Below are 20,722 nucleotides of genomic sequence, written 5' to 3' on the forward strand. Positions count from 1 at the left end.
TTCCTGTTGCAATTGAAGCTCTTATGTTGCATAGGGATGGCAATAATCCCCAAATCCGATCCGATCCGACTCGACTCAAGTTTGATGGAAAAAATCCGATTAACTAGGTTTTGGGTCATGTTTAGGTAAAACCTGGTTGATGTAAAGTGGGTGTACCTAATACAAAATTTAATTAACAAATATACTCAATTATATATATTCAATTTTTTTTTTGTTAGGGTTTTTTAAATTCCTACTCTATGGTGTTGAATTTGTCAATATTGTGTTGGTTTTGAATGTCTATTTTCAATTTTTACTTTATGCCGTTCATTCGAAAAAAAAATTATGATTTTGGATTGAGATTTTTAATTTTTACTTGGTATTTTAATTTTAGTTTAAATAGTTTTAAATAGGGTCATAACGTGCCGGGTACCTGATTACTTGTTTGATGCGGGTGTGAATTGGGATTTTAAAAACCGGTCAAATTTGGGTTCAAGTTTGAATTCGAGTATGAGGGATAGTGGGTGCGGATTCTGGTATGGTAAAATCTGCACCTAACTCATTGCCACCCCCTAATGTGGTAAGATAAACGTCTCCCATAAATTATTCGTCCTAATTGTTAAAATTTTGAATAGTTGCTACTTAATATTAATACGAAAAGTCTTGAGTTCTAACTTATTATTATGCTTCACTGTGCGACATGATAACATCCATACCCTCATTCTCTGAGAAAAGGATGCCGCATTATGTTGACAGTTCCGTTCAGTCTCACTCACGTGGACTTCACGTGGTCAACAGACCCCAACTTGGCCATTCCGGGCTGTCTTTTGGGACCCACTTCAAATATTGTATCTCCCAAGTAGTTTATGGATTTACATTTTTTTTTTTTTAAATGTGATAAAGCACAATTAATCACATCTGTTCATATTAGCGGATAATTGATTGTTCAATCTGTGTGATTTCATTTAACAAAACAGGGGTTTGATCTACAAATTTATATTTATAATGAGAATTTATCATCATCGCAATGGAATTGATTTCATTGAACTAAAAATCATTTGATTTATATAAATTATATCATTTTCAGTAACTAGTAAATTGATTGCATGAAAAAAATCTTCTACTAAAAACTAATAATAAGAAGAATCAAAGACCAAAAAGATGAAATTGTGTTTTGTTTTCTTATTAAAAGATTGATAGATGGAAGAATAACAATCTATGAGTGGAAGAACAAGTTGGTTTTCTAGTGAAAGATACTAAGAGCATGAAGATATAACTCAAATCATGGAAGTTGAATGAATGTCAGATAGAGAATCCAATAAAAGAAGCTTGACAAATAAAATGGTTGGAACTTCTCAAATTGCCTTTCTTAATCAAACAGGGAACTTTTCAATCCAATAGTTTTGTGAAAGGGATCAAGTGGAACTCTCTGTGTTTGTTCCTTTCTTGCTTTTGGTTTCTTCAAGCCTCTGGGATATGGTTGGATCTTTCTTTTTAAAGAAAATCAAAATTAAAAAAAAAATATGAGAATTAATTCATGAATAAATATTATATATTGTGATTTTAATATTTGTTTGTAAATTATAACAAGTTACCAATGGTTATTTGGTCTATTGATATCAGGTTCGTTACGTAAAGTTTTCATTTTGGAGAGATCCTGAAATCAAAACCAAAGTGACAGTAAGATATTGTTGAGTTTGCAAGTTTGCTCCACATCTATATCGATTTCTGACTTAAATTTCAAATAGAGGTATTTATCACCCAGTGTAAAAAAAAAATTATAATAAATTATGCTATTGAGTAAATGAAACTCTCTTTTTGGGTGTGTAAAATTACATTAGTCTTTGTCAAAGTAAAGGGTTTTTTTTTTGGAATTTATCAAGTGCCATTTATTTTAGTTGTCATTTTTTTCAAGGATATATATATATATAGTTTTTATTGGCTTTTAATTAAATGTTTTTTTTATAAAAGTCAAATTAGCTTAGAGGTAAAAAACATTTATTTTATAGAAAACATATCACATCATTAATGATGTATAATTTTTTAAAAAACCCCAAACCCTTTTTGATAAAAGTGGATAAAGCCACGATTTGATTGAAAAGCGAGCGAAAAACAACGGCAGACAACTCGGACAGACTAAACAGAAAGAAGAACAAGGGGGTACAGCATAAAAAGGACACTACACCAGAGGTGTGATAGTCCATAACCAGCGAAATAAAAAACAACTGAAACAAACACCAAAGAAACACCCACGACCAGGAGCTGAGGAGACGAAGACCCCAAACCTTAATAATATAGTAGGTTTAATTATTCTCCTCACAAATTTAAGACTGAGGGTTTGAATTCTATCTATATTTTATCCATTTTTAAAATAAAAAAAAATAATGCGCAAAAAATTAAAATAATGTTTTCTTTTGTAATTCAAAGATAAAAATTAAAATAATATAGTAAATTATTTCATTTGTGTCCGTTTTTGAGAACAATGGGGGTTGAATGGTCTAGTATATAGGCTAGTGTTCCCTTATCAACTGGCCAGATGAAAATGAGTGTTTGTTTTCTATAAAGGCTGCAAAGTGTGTACAGTTTAGTCAGTCAGTCAGTGAAATATATATATATATATATTTATATACATTCAGAGATATGCACAAGAATAATAGATTCATTCAATTCAATCTTCATTGCAACTTGTAAGTTCATTTGGAATTCATGATCTTTGACTGCAACTTTATTTCTTTGAATCTAGTAACACTTGCACATTTTTTTTATTTTTATAATCCAACTTGATGCCAAAGAACCTGCTCCTTTATTTATTTATTGTGAGAGATGTGGATAAATAACCAATTCAACTACTTGATTTATGATTTATGATTTATGATTTGAGAGGGAGATGAAATATAAATGCTTTTTGTTTTTGTTGTGGGGATAGTTTTTTTTTTTTAATTTTAATAATTTAAAAGATTATGTTGTATTGTTATTTGAAAATTTTACAAAAGATAAGAATGGTCATTGTTATTTTTTAGCTAAAATAATTTAGAATAATTTAATTAATTATGCATTTAGTGTACATTATAATCCACTAATAACCAATATTAGCAAATACATGGAATGTCTCACTGGTCAATACTAATTTTAGAAGTAAAATATCACATCAACTTTTATGTCACAGTCAAAAAATTTGGAATTAAAGAGTTGGTTTTTGAATAACTTAATAAATATCCTTGATTATTTATTTGGTACCTAGAATAAATATTATACCTCTAAAAACTCAAGAAACCCCTTTAGTTGATCTATGGAATATAATTTTAATAAAATTATTTATAATTATTCATTATTATTTGATCTATTAACATTTGGGTGTTCATGATGTATATTCAATTTTAGCTCGTATAAAGATAAGAGCATATGTAAGTTGAAATATTAATTCTACATTTGTAAAAGCCCATGATGTAATTTGTTTATTTTATTTTATATATATATATATTCATAATTAAAAGTTTTTATTGGAAACAAACAAAATATTACAATATATATAAAGGTTTTGTTTGTAATTTTTATTAATTTTAGATTGAAATAGTCAAGTTATTTGATAGAGAAGAATATTAAAGCATAATATTGGAATTTTCATATATATATATATATATTTTTTATACTTACAATATTTGAAAAATCAAATGGACTAGTACAAATATTGGAATAGTCTATAATCTTTAGTTGATGGTTTCTAGCTTTTACCACACCGCTAATGGAAGGGACTCGTCGAAAAGTCTTAAATTTTATTTAGCTTTTTTTGGGTGTTCTTTAGCCTTGAAAATAATAAAATTAATTTTTTAAAAAATTATGTTACCAATTATTTAAGTTTTTTTTTTGTGATATTAAATTCTTTATTTGTTAGTTGCTACCACCCCCTCCTAGAGGAATTCTGAGATTTTAATTTGGTATATATTGGCTCAAGTTATATTTATTTTTAAATAATATGGATATATATACATATCTTATTTATATCTCAATTACATATTATTAGTTAAATTTTTTTTTTTTTGAGATAGGACAACAAGCGTCAACCTTTAGGGGCATACATGAGGCAGGGGTATCACCGCCACGTCCTCATTCTCTGGAAAGCGAGGAGCACGGTTCATGAGAATCGAACTCGCACCTCCCCAATACGAGAGGACCCGGGGTATTACTGGACTCCTCATCCGTTGGTATTATTAGTTAATCAAACTCTTGATCTCACGCATGCATATGCGTGAAAAATGTTATTTTCATGCTTTACCTGTTATATTCATTCCAAATTTTTTTTTTAAAAAAAAATGAAAGACCAATGATAATAATTTTAAATCATACACATAGAAGTTGAACACAAAGAATTGATGAATTAAATAAACGTGGGAAAACCATGAAACAACCAAGATGTGAAAACAATGGGTTGTGATACACTGCAACAAGAGAGGGAGTGCTTCTCGGTTGTATATATAAACAAGAGAGAACACGAGGGCATCATTTAAAGAAAAGAAAAATAAATAAAGAAAGAAAAAAAGAAAAATAAAAAGGACTTTCTCATAAGCAAGTTGCAAGGCAAGTTGCAAAGGGTCATATTGATTAATAAAGAGACAAGAAAGAAAAATACAAAACTAAAGAGGAGGAGAGATGAAAGAAAGCAAGAAAGAAGGACATGAGCTTCCCATTTAAATACTCTTTCTCTAACAACTTGCATTTCTTTTTGACACCCAACTTGGATTTATCTAACACCAACTTGCCAACCTCTACTTATTCCCCACCTTTCTCTCTCTGTACTTTAAATGCCAACATGCATCTCCATGCATCATTCCCAGGGAACACTGTCAGACTATTAATTCACCTCCCTACCTCCATCTTCAACGAATACATTAATATTTTTTTTTAAAAAAAAAAACATATATATATATATAAACTCTTTTACATCTTCAAGTAAAATTTAGATGATTTTCACTGTCACAATACTTTAACTTTAAAGTATTGGATTCTCATCCGACAAATACAAAATTTAACTTTTATTCTCACTGTCACAATAATGAGTGTCAAAATATTTGACTCTAAATTTAACTTTATTCTCACTATCACAATAGTGAGTGTCAAAATATTAGACTCCTATACGGTAGATCAAGAATTTAACTTTATTCTCACTGTCACAATAGTGAGTGTCAAAGTATTTGACTCTTATATGGTAGATCAAGAATTTAATTTTTTTATGGTATTTGCATGATTGAGATATAAATAAAATATAAATTTAACTCTTTTATTACATGATTGAGATATAAATAAAATATATATAATATGGATAAGTCACTATCCATATTATTAAAAATAAATAAATAAATAATCATTTTTTTCCACAAATTTTAATGTCATCTTGCACTCCTCCCACCCTATCTCTCTTTATTAAATGTCCAATTCTTATGTTCTATATGTTCTGTTATATTTTTTTTAAAATAGCACTTATTATATTTTTAAAATTTACTTTCATGCATGTTCCAATTAAGCAAAATTTTAGAATCTAATCAACTTTTTTAATTATAAAAACTACGTTTATTTGGAACATTTATACATGTACTTACAGTGGGTTTGTTAAGCAAACACCCAATGCAAAACTCAAAATGCAATATATGCACACACATTTATATATAATTAAAAAAATAAAGAGTAAAACTAAAATTTACCTTTATGTTCAAATTAAGCATAATTTTAGAAAACAAACTAAAATTTTATTAAATTTTAAAATCCAATTAACTTTTTAATTATAAAAACCGGTTATTTGCAACATTTATACAAGTACAAAGAGATTGTTAACCAAGCACCAACCACAAAAGTGACAAAACTCAAAATGCAATATATATATATATATATATATATATACAAGAGTAACAAGGAAACATTATTATTCACATCACTTTTGTATTATTGTAACAAGAAAACTCACACCCCCAAAATGAAAACTTCCAACTTCGTCTTCCATTCAAATGGGAATGAAAACCAAAGTTCAAAACATACACACACTCTCCACCGGCGGCGTTGGAGACATCAAACATAGAACTAATCACGCCGGCACCGACATCGCCGGTTCCTTCACAAGACTCTCCACCGTCCGGCCAAGTGATTGCAAGTTAACCTTCACAATAGTATCAGCAAACGCCAGTGTATCCTCCGGCGTGTTCCCCGCCGGCACGTCCACAACGTACGACTCCACCACCACCGTCCCTCCCGCCGTCGTCCCTTCTCCGGCGTGCAACGTCGTCACCGACCTGTAGTTCATCAGCCGGTGTTCCCCACCAACCACTCTGAAACTCAACACGTGCTTCTCGTCGTCCAAGATCTCTAACCTTTCGGTGCTTGTCGCCGCCGGTATGCCGGAGACGAGTTGAACTTCCCGGAGAGTGCCGACGTCACCGGTGCCGTCGACGACGTTGCAGCTCTTGATGAAGTGTTTGTAAGCTTGAGGATTGTCGAAGCGGCGGACGATGGACCAGACGGTGGTGACCGGAGCCATGATGGTTTGGACGACGGTGGAGCAGCACTGGCCGGGGCCGGCGGTGAGGTCGTGGTGGCGAGCGATGGAGTCCGGTACTTTCTGGTCGGAGGGTTTGGTGGCCGGAGTGGTGGTGTTGGCGATCCGGTGATGTTGGGTTGGAGACTTTGGAGGAGTGCAAGGCATGGTTGTTTTCTCTTCTCTTTTTTTTTTTCTCTTTTTTTTTTTAAGGTTTTTTTTTAAATGATATGTGTTTGGTGTTTGTGTATATATATATATATATAGAGAGAGAGAGAGAGAGAGAGAGAGAGAGAGAGAGAGAGAGAGAGATTGAATGAGAAAGGAGCCAAGTTGATGGTTTAATATAATTGTTATAGAAGCTTAATTATTGTTACTATTATTAGTATTATTTGGTTTTTAAATATTTGTGCTCCAAGAAATTTGAAATTATATATAAATAAATATATATATATATATACACGTGTACAAACATTTTTAAAATATGGAATTATTATGTGTGTATATTTATTACAGAAACAACAAATATAGTTAAAGTGATATATATGTATAGAGATGCACTAATTATGGTGACTTAATGATTTCTACCAAATAATTCTGTAGGAAAAAAACACTACTTTTCTCTTAAGGGATGTATGTCAGAACCAGTAAATAGTATTGGGTACTGGATGTGATTTCGTGAACAAACTGATAAATAGTATTGTAAAAATAAAATTCTAAACTTTTGCTATCTTGTATATTTTATAGTGAGTTATCACTTATCACCAATCTGGTAGTTTTTCTTATAAATAATTGTAATTCAAAATATTGAAAAAATATATTTAAAAATAAAACCAGTTCTCAGACTGTACTGTTTCATGTGAAAAAAAACCTCTTTCATAAATGAGAATTATATATATATATATATATTAACATATTAAATATAAAACTATAAGTGGAATATTTTTTTTAGATTCTTTATATATCATTTTCAAATGTTTGGGTTACATATTAATTTTGGAAATGTTTCTGTGGGCATTGTATTACAACATTTTATCAAATTTTTTTTTAGAAAGGTGACAAACATCAACCCAGAGACGTACACGTATGGGAAGTAAGGCTCAACGCCGACTCACGTACCTTCACCTTGCGTAGGACATGAGATTCGATCTCGGGTCCTCCCCGAAACGAACGCCCTATGCAAAATACCAGATACCAATTGATCCAAATATCATTGGTTTTATCAAATTATATTTAAACCATTTAATAAAGATATATGTTAGAAAAATAATTATACAAAAAAATTCTTAAATATTTTGGTATAAAAAAAAGATATACATGAAATGAGTAAACTTTACAAAGTAGTATATTTAATTTTGGATTTTTCACAGTAATATACGAAATAAGAAAAAAGGGGCAATTTTTAGAAATGTATAAAGATTTCTTTTCCAAATGATTTCAACTCTTCAACCACTCTGCAAGTTGAGAAAAAAGAAATAGACTAGTTTATAATGATTAATTAATAATATTTAATATATAATTTTTTAACAGACACAATAAAGTATTAAGAAATCACAATCAAATGTTCTGGAGATTAATTGTAAAGATAACAACAAGTATGAAAAAGTCACAAGAAGAATGAGCTAAATTTAGAGGGTGGAAAAAGAGGACAATATGATATAGTTGGTGGCTGATTTGTTCTTGTTCTTCTTCATGGTCACATGAGGCATATGAAGTACAAGGAGGTCAGAAGGTTTAAAATTCTTGTGGTCATGAGAGGCCTTGCAATTAATTAGTGGAAATAATGGGGGGCCAAGTGAAAAGAAAATTGGCAAATTGCAAGCCCACTTGCAAAGGTTTGTTGGCAAGACGGCAGGTAAGCATCTCTTCAGAGGATCAGCTTCAAGTTCAAACTTCAAACATTGGAGAAATTTTTTTAAGTTTTATATATATATGTATGAAGTTTGATTTAAAGAAAAAAAAAAAAGCTATAAGTGCAGTATTAAGTTTGATTTAAAGAAAAAAAAAAAAAGAAGCTATAAGTGCAGTTAGCTAGATTGCAAACAAAGCCGGGAATTGATTTTCAAGCTATTACACGTTCACTTGGCAACACAGGATTTGAGTTGCAAATTCATACTCCTATCGGGACTTCGTTATCACCACATACGTACAGTGAGAACTTAAATTTGGGACACTTTATTATCGCACATCACACATTTTCATGGTGATCTGAATGTCATTAGGCTATAAATTTTTTGGCAAGTCTGAACTTTTTATAAACTTTTTTTATCTTTAATCTTTTAACCTATTTGTTTCCTAGGAGTTATGAATTTCACTTCGGGTGAAGTATTTTTTTTTATATAAAAAATAAATACAGGTGAAGTATTAGTTACCCAATATGTATGTATATTTTTATGTGTATGGATTCAAAACTGAAATAATGTGCTTAAATGACTCAACCTCTATCAAATAAACCATGTTTGATCTTAAAAATCTCTATGATTTTCTTTAAAAAGACTTTCTCAAAATTTCCCTTTTCAATTTTAATTCATGTAATGAATTGTTGCGATCTAAAAAATTTAATTACTAAATATTTAATATGATTTTAGAATTAATAACATAATATTTCAAATAACAGTTTAAATTTTTAACGTTTCAAGTCTTGGGATAACCAAATTTGCAAAAGAAACACTCTTTCAAACAATTCAACATTTATAATTTATTTAAAAAAATATCAATTATCATTACTTAAAATAAGTAAATTTTAATTTTTAAGATTTTTATTTTGATTAATATTGAATTAAGCCAATATGTAATTAATTTCATATATATATATATATACATATATATTGATAAATAATATAAATTCTTCTCTCTAAAAATCTCAGTTGGGGAATTCCCAAATCTTCAGCCTCATTGCTCTAGCCACCAACCAATCTACAAAAATGGTTTTGTAGGTGCCTTTCGTTATTGTTCACAGGCCCAAGCTTAATTGTTGTTGCAATTGGGCCCAATTATTATGTAATAAAAGCCCAATTATAAATGTGCTCTAAGTCTTGGCCGCATATTGTTAATCATGTGCGTGTTTCTTCCTTCAAACAGATGTGCATTGATATGAATATATATATATTTTTTTAATTATATATATATATATATATATATTTCTCTCAATCAAGTTGCATAATAATTTGTTTAATTTTATAATATTTGTGAAATGGGCAAAATTGTACTTTAAGAATCAACTATTGTCTCCATGGCTTCATCATTATAGTAATTAAAATCCAATGTTAAGTTTAATTTATATTTTAAATATTAATTTACTTTAGAATTAATCTTTTAATGGAAAGAGTTATATGTAAACCAACATTAGTCTTACTAAGATATAAAAAACAATATTGAGAAAGCTGAGATTTCAACTCTCTTCCAAAATATGGTTGAGAATTTGGTGTGTGATGGTTTATCCATATTATAAATAATAATAATAATGATGCCACAATTTATCTCAAATTTTGTTTATTATTTATAATTTTTCCTTAATAATGTTTTTATAGTTTAAAATTTATTTTTACCTTTTTATTATCAATTTTATAACAATGATTCACTTATAGTGTGGTAATTTACTTCAAATATTGTTTACTATGTACTTTTTTATTATATAATCATCATATTAAAACACTAGCCTACCTTGATAATAACTAATTTAAACTCTAATTCTTACAAAACATATAGCCTATAGGCCTCCTTTAGGAGAAAAAATAGGAAAAAAAGGGTGTTGTGTATAATTAAGTGAAAATCTAAAGATTGAACTGAAACAAGAGAAGACATTCAAAAAACAAGGTCCAACAAAGATAGAGAAGAGGACCAAATGGTGCATGTGGTTCCATATCTTGTGCTAGATTTTGAAAGAACATTTGATCCCACTAGTCATTAAATCATTATCTTTTCCAAGTTAAAACTTGGTCTACTTGTCCATCATGTCGAAACAAGTAATGTACTTTAACACTTTTTAATAAATTGAAATCACTGGTTGTATGTTCCACATTGTTAGCATTTTTGGTTTTTAATTTTCTAAAAAACATACACAATGTGGTAAATCTGTCTTATTTTTTTAATTTATCATATATGTGAATCCTAAAATAAAATAAACTAAATAATAATAATAATAATATTTTAATACAATAATGATTTAATGATATTTTAAAGATTTATCAAATGAGACAGGATAACACGGGGATAATGAAAATCTTGCATATGTCCAAAATAACATATTAGGAACCATAATTCATAATAATAAATTTCTTACTATATAACTTTAGAGGAGTGAAGAATATAACTTCTACTACAAAGAATCTATTGTAAAACTCATGCCATTAAACAGTGAATGAATTGGATCAGAAACCAACAGTTAAAATCATTTAAGGGGCTGTTTGGTTACCTGTAAGTAGGTGTGATGTATTTTGATTTACAGGTAAAATCCCAACATTGGTTGTTTGGTTTACAGTGAAAGCATTTTTGCTGTGAACTAAGTTACTTTTTGGTGTTTTCGTTTGCAGTTTTGGACTTACTGCCAAATTGGTCGTAAGTCCAAATCGTCGATTTCTTTTTATAAAAAGTCACCCCTTCATTCCACGTGATTTCAATCTTCTTCATCCTCACGCCTGTGCTCACGGATACCTCTCCTCCTCTCCCTTGCCTGCTCAGCCTCCAAGGGCTTCGTCACCGAGTCCGAAGGCTTCCTCACCGACTCCCAGGGCTTCGTCATCACCTCCTAAGCTTCATCACCGACTCCTAGGGCTTCCTCACCGCCTCCCAGAGCTTCAGCTTCGTCACCGACTCCCAGGACTTCGTCACCGCCTCCCAGATTTTCAACTTCGTCACCAACTCCCGGGGCTTCAGTCACCACTTCTCGAGCTTCACTTCATCACCGATTCCGAGCTTCGTCACTGTAATACCCTCGAACCTTTGGATAATTACCTGGAAAAAATATATTCGGGGTATTACTACGATGCAGATAGATTTTTGTACTGGAGTAATTTTGGTGAGAAACCCGAGTGGAAAAGAACGAGGACTTAAATGTAAAAAGTTTTTAAAAGATTTTTGGGTTAAAAATAAATGAAAAGGATGGACATGAAATGTTTATGGAAATCGAGGACTGAAAAGTAAGATGGAAGGGATCTTTTAAAAAATGTTATGTTATAACCTGGGGACCGTTGGGTAATTTGAAAGGACCTTTTGAGAATACTATTTCATAATTCAGGGATCATTGGTGAGTTTTTTTCAGGGACTGTTTTGTAAGAAAATATATTTGGAGGGATTGAAAGTGAATTTCGGCTGAAAATGTAATTTAGAGGAAAAAAATCTAGGGTTTGAGAAATTGTTCATCTTCTTCTCCATCTTTGCTACGATGAACTCGAGTAAAGAAAAAAATAAAATAAAAAAATGAAGAAATGAGGAGAAAAAAATGGGAGATTTGAGGTGGGGATGGGAGATCGCGGAGGGAGTCTCATGGGAGGGATGGTTTTTAGTTGGTAAGAGACTTTTTCTGGTGTATTTTTTTGATGAATGAGTGTATGTATGCATGTATATATGTGTATTTGATGGATTTGATGAAGATAATGATGGATTTGAGTAGGAAAAAAACATGTTTAATGGTTATAGATGATTGTTCTTCGATTTGTGTTGAAAAAAATCATCAGTATTTGTGATGAATCTAAACTTGAATGAAGGATGAGATTTTCGGTTTCATCTGTAGCAATTACTTTGATAGCACCGAGATTAGGGTTTAGTTTAGTTAATTAAGTTGATGATTATGATGATTAAGATGTTAATGATGATGGTTAGATTGGAATTGGTTGAGTTAGCCAAGTTGATTTGGTTGGATCAAACCAAGTTATAATTGATTTGGTTGAGTTGAATTGAATTGAATTGATTGAGTTGAGTTTGATTTGGTTTAACCAAGTTCATTTAATTGAATTGGAATTGGGTTTGGATGAGAATTGAATTGGTTGGGTTTGATTGAATTGATCTGGTCAGGGTTTGATTAAATCAAGTTGAGTGTGGTTGGACTTGAATGGTTTGGTTGAATTGAATTAGTTGAGATGGGTTGGGTTTGGTTCAGTTGATTTTAGGTTAAGGGTTTTGGACTGAACCAAGTTGGTTCAATGGATTTTGAATAAGAATTGAGTTGGTTCAAGCTGGTTCAGTTTGATTAAGCTTGGTTCAGTGCAATTGAGCTTGGTTTAATGGAATTGAGATTGGTTCAGATTGGTTTAACTGTGTTTAGTCTAAATTGAGTTGGTTTAAGTGCAATTGAAAGCCAGTTGGATTATGCAAGGTCGGATTTTAACCGATTGGAGTGAGTGGGCCCAATAGAGAGTTGATTATTTTTTTTTGTATTTTATTTTGAGTTTAAATGTGTTATTTATTTTTATTATATTATTCTGTTAGGTGTTGTTCAGGCTTGGGAGGGAGTTCCGGGCCTATTAAGAAACTCAAGGACACCAGGTGAGTTGGTAGTGGCTATTATTTAAATTATTGGATAATTATGATTATTTTGGAAATGATGGTTTAATTATAATTATTTAATTATTATTTTGAAATAATTATTTAATGGCTAGTATTCTGAAAATAATGGTTTAATTATTTTATTTTATTATGTTTAATTGCGTATATTGTTGAAATATACTTATATTTATTTTCCTACAATGTGCCATGATAACCGTATTGATTCATCAGTTTTGTATAATTATACGTATTTGTGAATAGTAGAAATACATGTATATGTGATTTAATTATTCAATTCATGTATTTATTTTTGGATGGGTACATATGCTGCTTTGATTTGGAATGATTTGTGAAATCATGTGCGCGTATTAAAATGTTTTTACCGACAATATTTGTGGAACTGGTTTTCATTCATGGTATATGAATGGTATTATGGATCTTTACTGGTATTATACATTGTTATACTTTTAGCATTGGCTTTGTGGAAAATAATGTTTATTTCCGTGATGTGAATACTTGTCCTGGAAAAGGATCCTGTGATATGATTTATATCGATGGTATTATTGCTGTATTTACTTGATGGTTTTGATGGTGACGGGCTAAGGCCCGACTACTGCAGTAGTGGGTCCCCACGGGCCAGCCTTTAGAGGTGGCGTGGTGGACCTGAGTATTGATTTCTACGAGGGCCAGTTCAGGTGGGAGCGGAGAGCCCTGACTGGATATTCATCGGGTAGCCGGGGGTCACCGACCGGTGAACCGATGGGTCAACGTTAAGGACATGAGTTCCTTGACGGCTCTGAACCTAGCCGCGGCCACGGCGAGGGTTTAGAGAGTTTTCTAGACCATGTTATGCTGGGTGAGTGTTGGGTATTGCTTTATTTTGAATTTGAGATTTATGTTATATTTTTGAATTGTGATGAGACCAGACTCTCACAAAATTTGTGTTTTCTGAGAAAATCAAATTGATGTTGATTTATGTTGAATTTATGTTTCAAGAGTTCTTTAAGATTGTATTTTGCTAGAATTCTGGTATTTTGGAAAAGTTGGAAAATTATTTGAGCAGTTGGTACTTATATACTTGATATATACTGTATTTAAGTATTTGAAATTATTAAGCCACTACCGACCAACTGAATGTGCTGTAGCTGCAGGAGCAGGACCCTAGATTGCCTGATTGAGTATAGAGCTAGTCAGGGTTGAGTCCAGGATTGCAGTGGGTCCCCCTTCCTTTCTTTTTATTTATTGTTGTTGTGATCTTGTAGCGGTTGTACCCGCAAATTTGAGGAATTATATTTGTTGTATTTATTTATTTGAACTTGTAGTCGGTGTAAAAAAATTATAAATTGTGATTTGTAGGTCTGATTTTGTTTAAAACAGGGTGTCAGCTTCCAGTTAAAAAGGAATTTTAACTGATGGGTGCCACATTTACCTCGGTAGAAGGGGTGGGTGTGACAGTCGCCGCCTCCTAGGGATTCGAAGCGGAGGTGAGCTCTCGCCAATTTCATGTGTTTCAACTTCTTGGATGAAAAATTCTTCATTGTTGTTCAAGAAATTACTTGATTTACTAAGGGATTATCATAATATAGCAAGCCACAACGTTCTTAGGCATTATTATGTAAATTGAACTAGCATACAACTTGGGAATTTAGATGCTTAGACCAATGGGGTTGATATCCTGATTATCTAGATGTAAAACGTGGTTTGCTCTTTAAGCATGTACCTATGCATTTTGTGCTTGATATTCTGAGAAATGGTTGGTCGTCATTGTTGTTTTATCTTTTGTCCAAACTATATTTTGGTTGTAATTGATGATAAACTGCAGTGCAGATTAGTTCCAATATTACAAGCTGTCTAATAATGTTTTTCTTGTGGCTGAATTTATTTAATTTATTATAAGTAAGCAACTAATTTCTTCAGCCATGGAACATATATATGTTGAGTGTTTGCTGTATAATAGTTTGTGTTTCTGGCTTTCTGTTTCATTGAGAACTCTAGTCATGTAATTTGCTTTATTGAATAGAGTTCAGTTATGTTTTAAGCGTCTTTGCTCTATCTGATTGCATAGATGCTGCTTGTGCTTGTAAGTTATGTATATAACAATTGTGACATCTGCTTTCATGCTTACCTGTATGAAATGCTTCTGCTAATGTGGTAGTATAGCTTTCATCCTTGATTACCAAGTTTTATATATTTTGAGTTATATATAATTTGGCTCATTATCTTAATAATTTGAACTCTAATCTCGAGATAAGTTCCATAACAACTCAAATCTCTATTTGTGGTTGTTGTTAATCTCCATGTATCTGACTAATTAGATACATCTTTATGCTCATTTTGTGTGGATTTAATTTGTTCTGAAGATGTATCTAATTAATGGTTTCAGAACAAATTAAATCCACACAAACCACCTTGTATTATATAAAACATGTATTATATGGCGTATAAAAAGCTCTTGTACACACAAGAGATGCCATTTTACCAGATCAAGGCGGTGTTTGTACATGTTAGATTATTTGATTAAAAATCATTATAGATTTTTGATGACCTTACTCTCACGAATTGTTATTTTTAATAATATATATATATATATATTCCTATATTTTATTTTTTTATGTTCTTTTATTAATACTTGAGTTGTTATGGAACTTATCTATATATCTATATATATTGAGTTGTTATGGAACTTCATATCACATTAATCTTCATATATATTGAGTTGTTATGGAACTTATCTATATATATATATATATAAATTGGCTAATTATCTTGAGTTGTTGAACATTTTATTAAGTTATGTTGTTTGGTCCATTTATTTCATTATTTATTATCTTTCTATTATTTATTATTTATATTTTAGGTGCCTCATTATTTATTATTGAAAATTTCTTATTTTTATGATCTTCAAGGTTTTTTTTAAGTGGGGTTTCTTGGGATGATTCAGAGAAGAAAATCATTATGGGCATTGAAGAATTCCGAACGTACATCATGGGTAATTTTGAAGTTTGTTTTTTTATTTTTTTATAATTGATATTTGTGTGCATTATCTCTATTTCTTTATCCTTGTTTCTTTTTTTTTGTAGTCACATCCTAATGAAGCGGTTTACATCAATAAGCCCATTGAAGATTATGAGGAGATGGCCATTGTTTGTGGGAATGATCAAGCGACGGGGTCATTTGCAAGAACAGGGTTCTCAAAAGCTCTAGGAGTGCAGGGTGTTCGCATGGAAATGCCATCAACACCACCGACATTGGATTCCGACGATCAACCACAAGGGTTAGATGATTGGGACTTCACTCAATCACAACCTCCTCCGGCGGAAACACCAACAACGTCCACTTGAAGGTGAAAAGAAGTAAACAAGGGATCAAAGCGTATTAGGCGGGAAGAATTGGAAGTCATGCAAAAAAATCTCCATTGGATTGGATAGGGCTTGCAAGTGCATGGAGACGGACAAAGGTGTACGAGTTGAGTAAGAGATTATACGATGAGGTAATGACTTTGATTGGCTACTACAATAAGTCCGATCTTGGTTTAGCATATGACCATTTGAATGCCCAAAAATAATCTAGCAACTCGCTTTTTATAAACAAAGATCATGACCTTCGATGCTTTTGGATGGATGGTTTCCTTAGGCAGTTGGGGCGTGATGGTGGTGTCTGAAATCGTCTACTCTTATGATTTACTTATTTTGTGTGTTTTTAAGTTTATGGACATTTATTATTTTTGCATGTTGTTTTTTTGTTTGGAGTTATTGAACTATGTTATGTTTTATGAACATGTTGACAATTTAATGGTGTTGGTTGTTAAATTTAGGTTGGTGAGTTTCAAACTTGTTTTGATGAACATGTCGAATTATTGAATATGATTTGTTGACTTTTATATCTTGTTTTATGAACATGTTGAATTATTGAATATGATTTGTTGACTTCATTGAATTTAAGTTTGTTGAATTTAGATGACTTGAGAAATTTTAGATTCAATTTCAAGTGAGTATGCTCAAGTGGTAAGCACCAATTGATGGTTGTATTAGTAAGTTCAATTCAAGTATATTGAATAACTAATCTAAAAATTAAATAAAAATTTAAATAAATAAAAATTCATTAACTTAAATCCATTTTAAATAAATAAAAATACATTAACTTAAATAAATAAAAACAGATTTTTAAAATGAAATATTAAAAGAAAAATTATAAATTATAAAAAAATTTTTGAAAAATAGGGTAATCTCACCACTTACTTTATAGAGTGATTCTAACCCACAACTTACATCAAACCAAACACTGAAAAGAAAATGCGACGATTTTCGTTTACTGAACGACCGACAAATGATGTAAGTGAAAATACGGTAATTTCAATTACATATGAATTTGACTTACACTGTAATTTGAAATCTAGTAACCAAAACGATTTCTAAATGTATAATATTACTATGCTCTGGCACTGTTGATATTACTGTTCATGCATTTTTCATTCTTATCTCCCTCCTTTCATTCCTATCTCAAACGTTTTTGAAATCTAGAGACATTGCTATGAACACCCCCATATGACTTTTCTTATATATATATATATATATATATTTGAGCAATTTACAGAATAATTTATGCACACAGAATGTATGCTTTAATTTTTTAAATAATTTTCTGCAGTAAATAATAATTAATGTGGGCCAAGAAGACAGTTACAAACTTGTTTTAACAGCACAGCACCAAATCCAGCACAATTCTCATATCCCCCAAAAGATTATTATTTTTACTGTATGAATTATAATTCATTGCTCTTTCCCAAAATCCCAAAGAGAAACACAAGCTCTCCACTCTTCTCCTCTGCTTTCTTTCCATCAAACAATGCACAAGTGGAGCAGAAGAAGAGCTCATCTCTTTCTCTTGATCTCTCTCTTCACCATCATTCTCCTCTCCACCTTTCTCAGCAACCACAACTCCAAAACCATCCACTCCTCCACTGACCACCCTCCTTCATTCCCCACACACACCACCACTTCCAACTCCTCCCTTTTTTCACCCAATCAATGGCTTCCAGGTCTCAAAGTTCACACCTTTCTTTGTTTGTTTGCCCATTTCCATTATCAAAATTTCATCTTTTTGTTTTTGCCTTGTGTTGCAGGAGGGCCAGGATGGTCCAGAGCCTGCTCGGCGCCACGGAGTTATAGGCCCCGGCGAGATGGCGCTGCAGCGCAGAGGAAATGGTGGAAAGAGAGGAGTTTGGATGGAAACTGTGATTTGTTCTCTGGGAGATGGGTTTATGATGAGAGGTTGTACCCTTTGTATAATGAGTCTGAGTGTCCCTGGATGTCAGACCAGCTTGCTTGCCGGAAGCATGGCCGGCCGGAGGAGCAGTACAAGCACTGGCGCTGGCAGCCGCATGGCTGCCACTTGAAGAGGTTGTTGTTGTTTTCTTCTACTTCTAAGCTCTTTATTTGATGGAGATATATCTGTGGATTGTTTACTATATCTAGATCTGATTTCTTTTTATTTGTTGATGGTCTGTATTCAAAGCACTGATTGAGAATGTGTAGAGTGTTTGGTGTGATTGATTAGTTTAAGAACATGTTCCCTTGGAGTTGGACTAGTACTAATTGTTTATATACTAATAATTTATTTAATGGGACTCTTAGGTGATCTCTATGTGTCTTTTGTAATGCTTCTTGTAAGTATATATATATATATATATATGCTATTGTACTATGTTCTTCTCAGTGTTCAAATGCAATGTATATTGTGCTTTTGCTTAGTTTGTCAGAACATTGTTTTGTGTTGTGAATCTATTGGAGTTTTTATCCGAAGAAAACGTCATTTTAAATGATACTAATTGTAGTGAAATAGACTTGAGTTTACTCTTTTTCCTTTCTTTCTTTGGTTTATGCTAATAAGATTATAAGGTGCGAGAGGTGAGCCATTTTACTGTAATTCTTCGGTATGGAAGTGTCATCTTTCAGCTGTTCTTTGTTATGCATACAACTTAGAATGATTTGAATATCTGATTACTCATTTAACTATGTATTCCAGTCTGCGCATAAGTTAATGATGTATGAGCTTCGTATTAACAGATCATTATTTGTTATGGGAGAAAGATAATTTTTGAGAGATGCTGAGTTATTGTGTTTTGTGAAGGTGGAATGCATTGGAAATGCTGGAGAAGCTGAGAGGTAAAAGGCTAATGTTTGTCGGTGATTCACTAAACAGAGGACAGTGGATATCCATGGTGTGTCTATTGCAGTCTGTGATACCTGCCGACAAAAAATCCATGTCTCCCAATGCAGCTTTAACCATTTTCAAGATGGAGGTAAGTAGAACTAAATAGTCAAATAAACAATCAGATAACTTTCAAGTGGAAATTCGGCGACACAGATTGCAACATTATGGACATTCAAGAGCAGCATGGCTTCATTTTATCCTTGCTCTCTTCATTGATGCAAAAATTCCTGATTGAATAGGAGTACACAAATACTTAACAATCATGAAATTTACAGTTGTTTACAATTGAATTTTTAGATAATATAGATCTGTGTCAATGTCAGAATTGCAAGTAAACCTCCTGTTAATGTGCAAAGCATAAATTGCTAAGTTCTAAATATTTTACACTTGTATACCTTCGCCTTATGGATTTCTTTCACTATCTAAAGGCTGATGGTGGTATTTAGTTTGTAATTATACCTGTTCTTCTGTCGTGTAGGAGTATAATGCTACAGTTGAGTTCTACTGGGCACCTTTGCTTGTAGAGTCAAACTCTGATGATCCTGTAAATCATAGATTGGATGACAGGATCATCCTACCAGATAAACTTCTCAAACATGCATCTCAATGGGAAAATGCAGATATACTGGTTTTCAACTCATACTTATGGTGGAGAAGTGGACCTAAGATAAAGCTATTGTAAGTGGCAATTGAAATTGGCTCGTTCATCAACTAATACACTACTAGATGATGCTTTTTGTTACGTCGATACTCTTGTTTCTGATGTAGATGGAGTAGAGAGGATTTAATATGTGAAGAAGCAGACGGACTTGATGCGATGACGTTGGCAATGGAGACATGGGCAAACTGGGTTTCCTCAAGAGCGGATCCCCGGAGGCAACGAGTCTTCTTTGTCACTATGTCACCTACACATCTTTGGTGAGTGCTAATGTAAAATTCAATCCTTCGAATAACTTGAATTAGAAAAATTTAGTTATTATAAATCAGATTGACCAATTAAAGTTCGTTATGTGCAGGAGCCGGGAATGGAATCCAGGAAGTGAAGGGAATTGTTACCAGGAAACGACTCCGATCAACATAGAAGGTTATTGGGGAAGCGGTTCTGATCTTGATACAATGCGAATGGTGGACAATGTTTTGAACAGTTTAGGTTCAAAGGCTACGGTTATCAACATAACTCAGTTATCAGAATACCGGAAAGACGGGCATCCGTCCATCTATAGAAAGTTCTGGGAGACAATATCACCAGAACAGTTGTCAAATCCTGCGAGCTATTCAGATTGTATACATTGGTGTTTACCTGGTGTTCCTGATGTATGGAATGAGTTGCTCTTTAACTTATTATAATAGAATTCAAATGCCGAGATGAAGCAATCAATTTATCAGGATGTTGTATAAATTAACTTGAGATATTTATACCTGAAATGTGCAATGTCATATGTAACATCGATGTTTTTTGAGATAGTTATGACAAACCATGGTTTGTGGCTTATCAGCTTATGTCAGTAATTGTGGTGCGACATTGAG

At 32.1% G+C, this 20,722-nt stretch overlaps 2 protein-coding genes across 2 annotated transcripts; one reads left to right on the forward strand and one right to left on the reverse strand.

Annotated features, from left to right (window-relative positions):
• Window positions 1-6,003: 6,003 nt before the first annotated feature.
• On the reverse strand, window positions 6,004-6,731 carry LOC120273881 (abscisic acid receptor PYL4-like). Its single transcript, XM_039280620.1, has one exon. It carries the CDS (start codon window positions 6,665-6,667, stop codon window positions 6,053-6,055), a length of 615 nt encoding a protein of 204 aa, XP_039136554.1. The 5' UTR covers window positions 6,668-6,731; the 3' UTR covers window positions 6,004-6,052.
• An 11,007-nt stretch (window positions 6,732-17,738) lies between these two features.
• Window positions 17,739-20,686, forward strand: LOC120273704 (protein trichome birefringence-like 35). Its single transcript, XM_039280398.1, has 6 exons — window positions 17,739-18,020; window positions 18,105-18,381; window positions 19,112-19,283; window positions 19,674-19,873; window positions 19,964-20,113; window positions 20,212-20,686. The coding sequence occupies exons 1-6, from the start codon at window positions 17,828-17,830 to the stop codon at window positions 20,540-20,542; spliced, it is 1,323 nt and encodes a 440-aa protein (XP_039136332.1). The 5' UTR covers window positions 17,739-17,827; the 3' UTR covers window positions 20,543-20,686.
• The last annotated feature ends 36 nt before the right edge of the window (window positions 20,687-20,722 follow it).

This window comes from Dioscorea cayenensis, chromosome 12 (assembly GCF_009730915.1).
Source record: "Dioscorea cayenensis subsp. rotundata cultivar TDr96_F1 chromosome 12, TDr96_F1_v2_PseudoChromosome.rev07_lg8_w22 25.fasta, whole genome shotgun sequence".
Taxonomy (NCBI): Eukaryota; Viridiplantae; Streptophyta; class Magnoliopsida; order Dioscoreales; family Dioscoreaceae; genus Dioscorea; species Dioscorea cayenensis.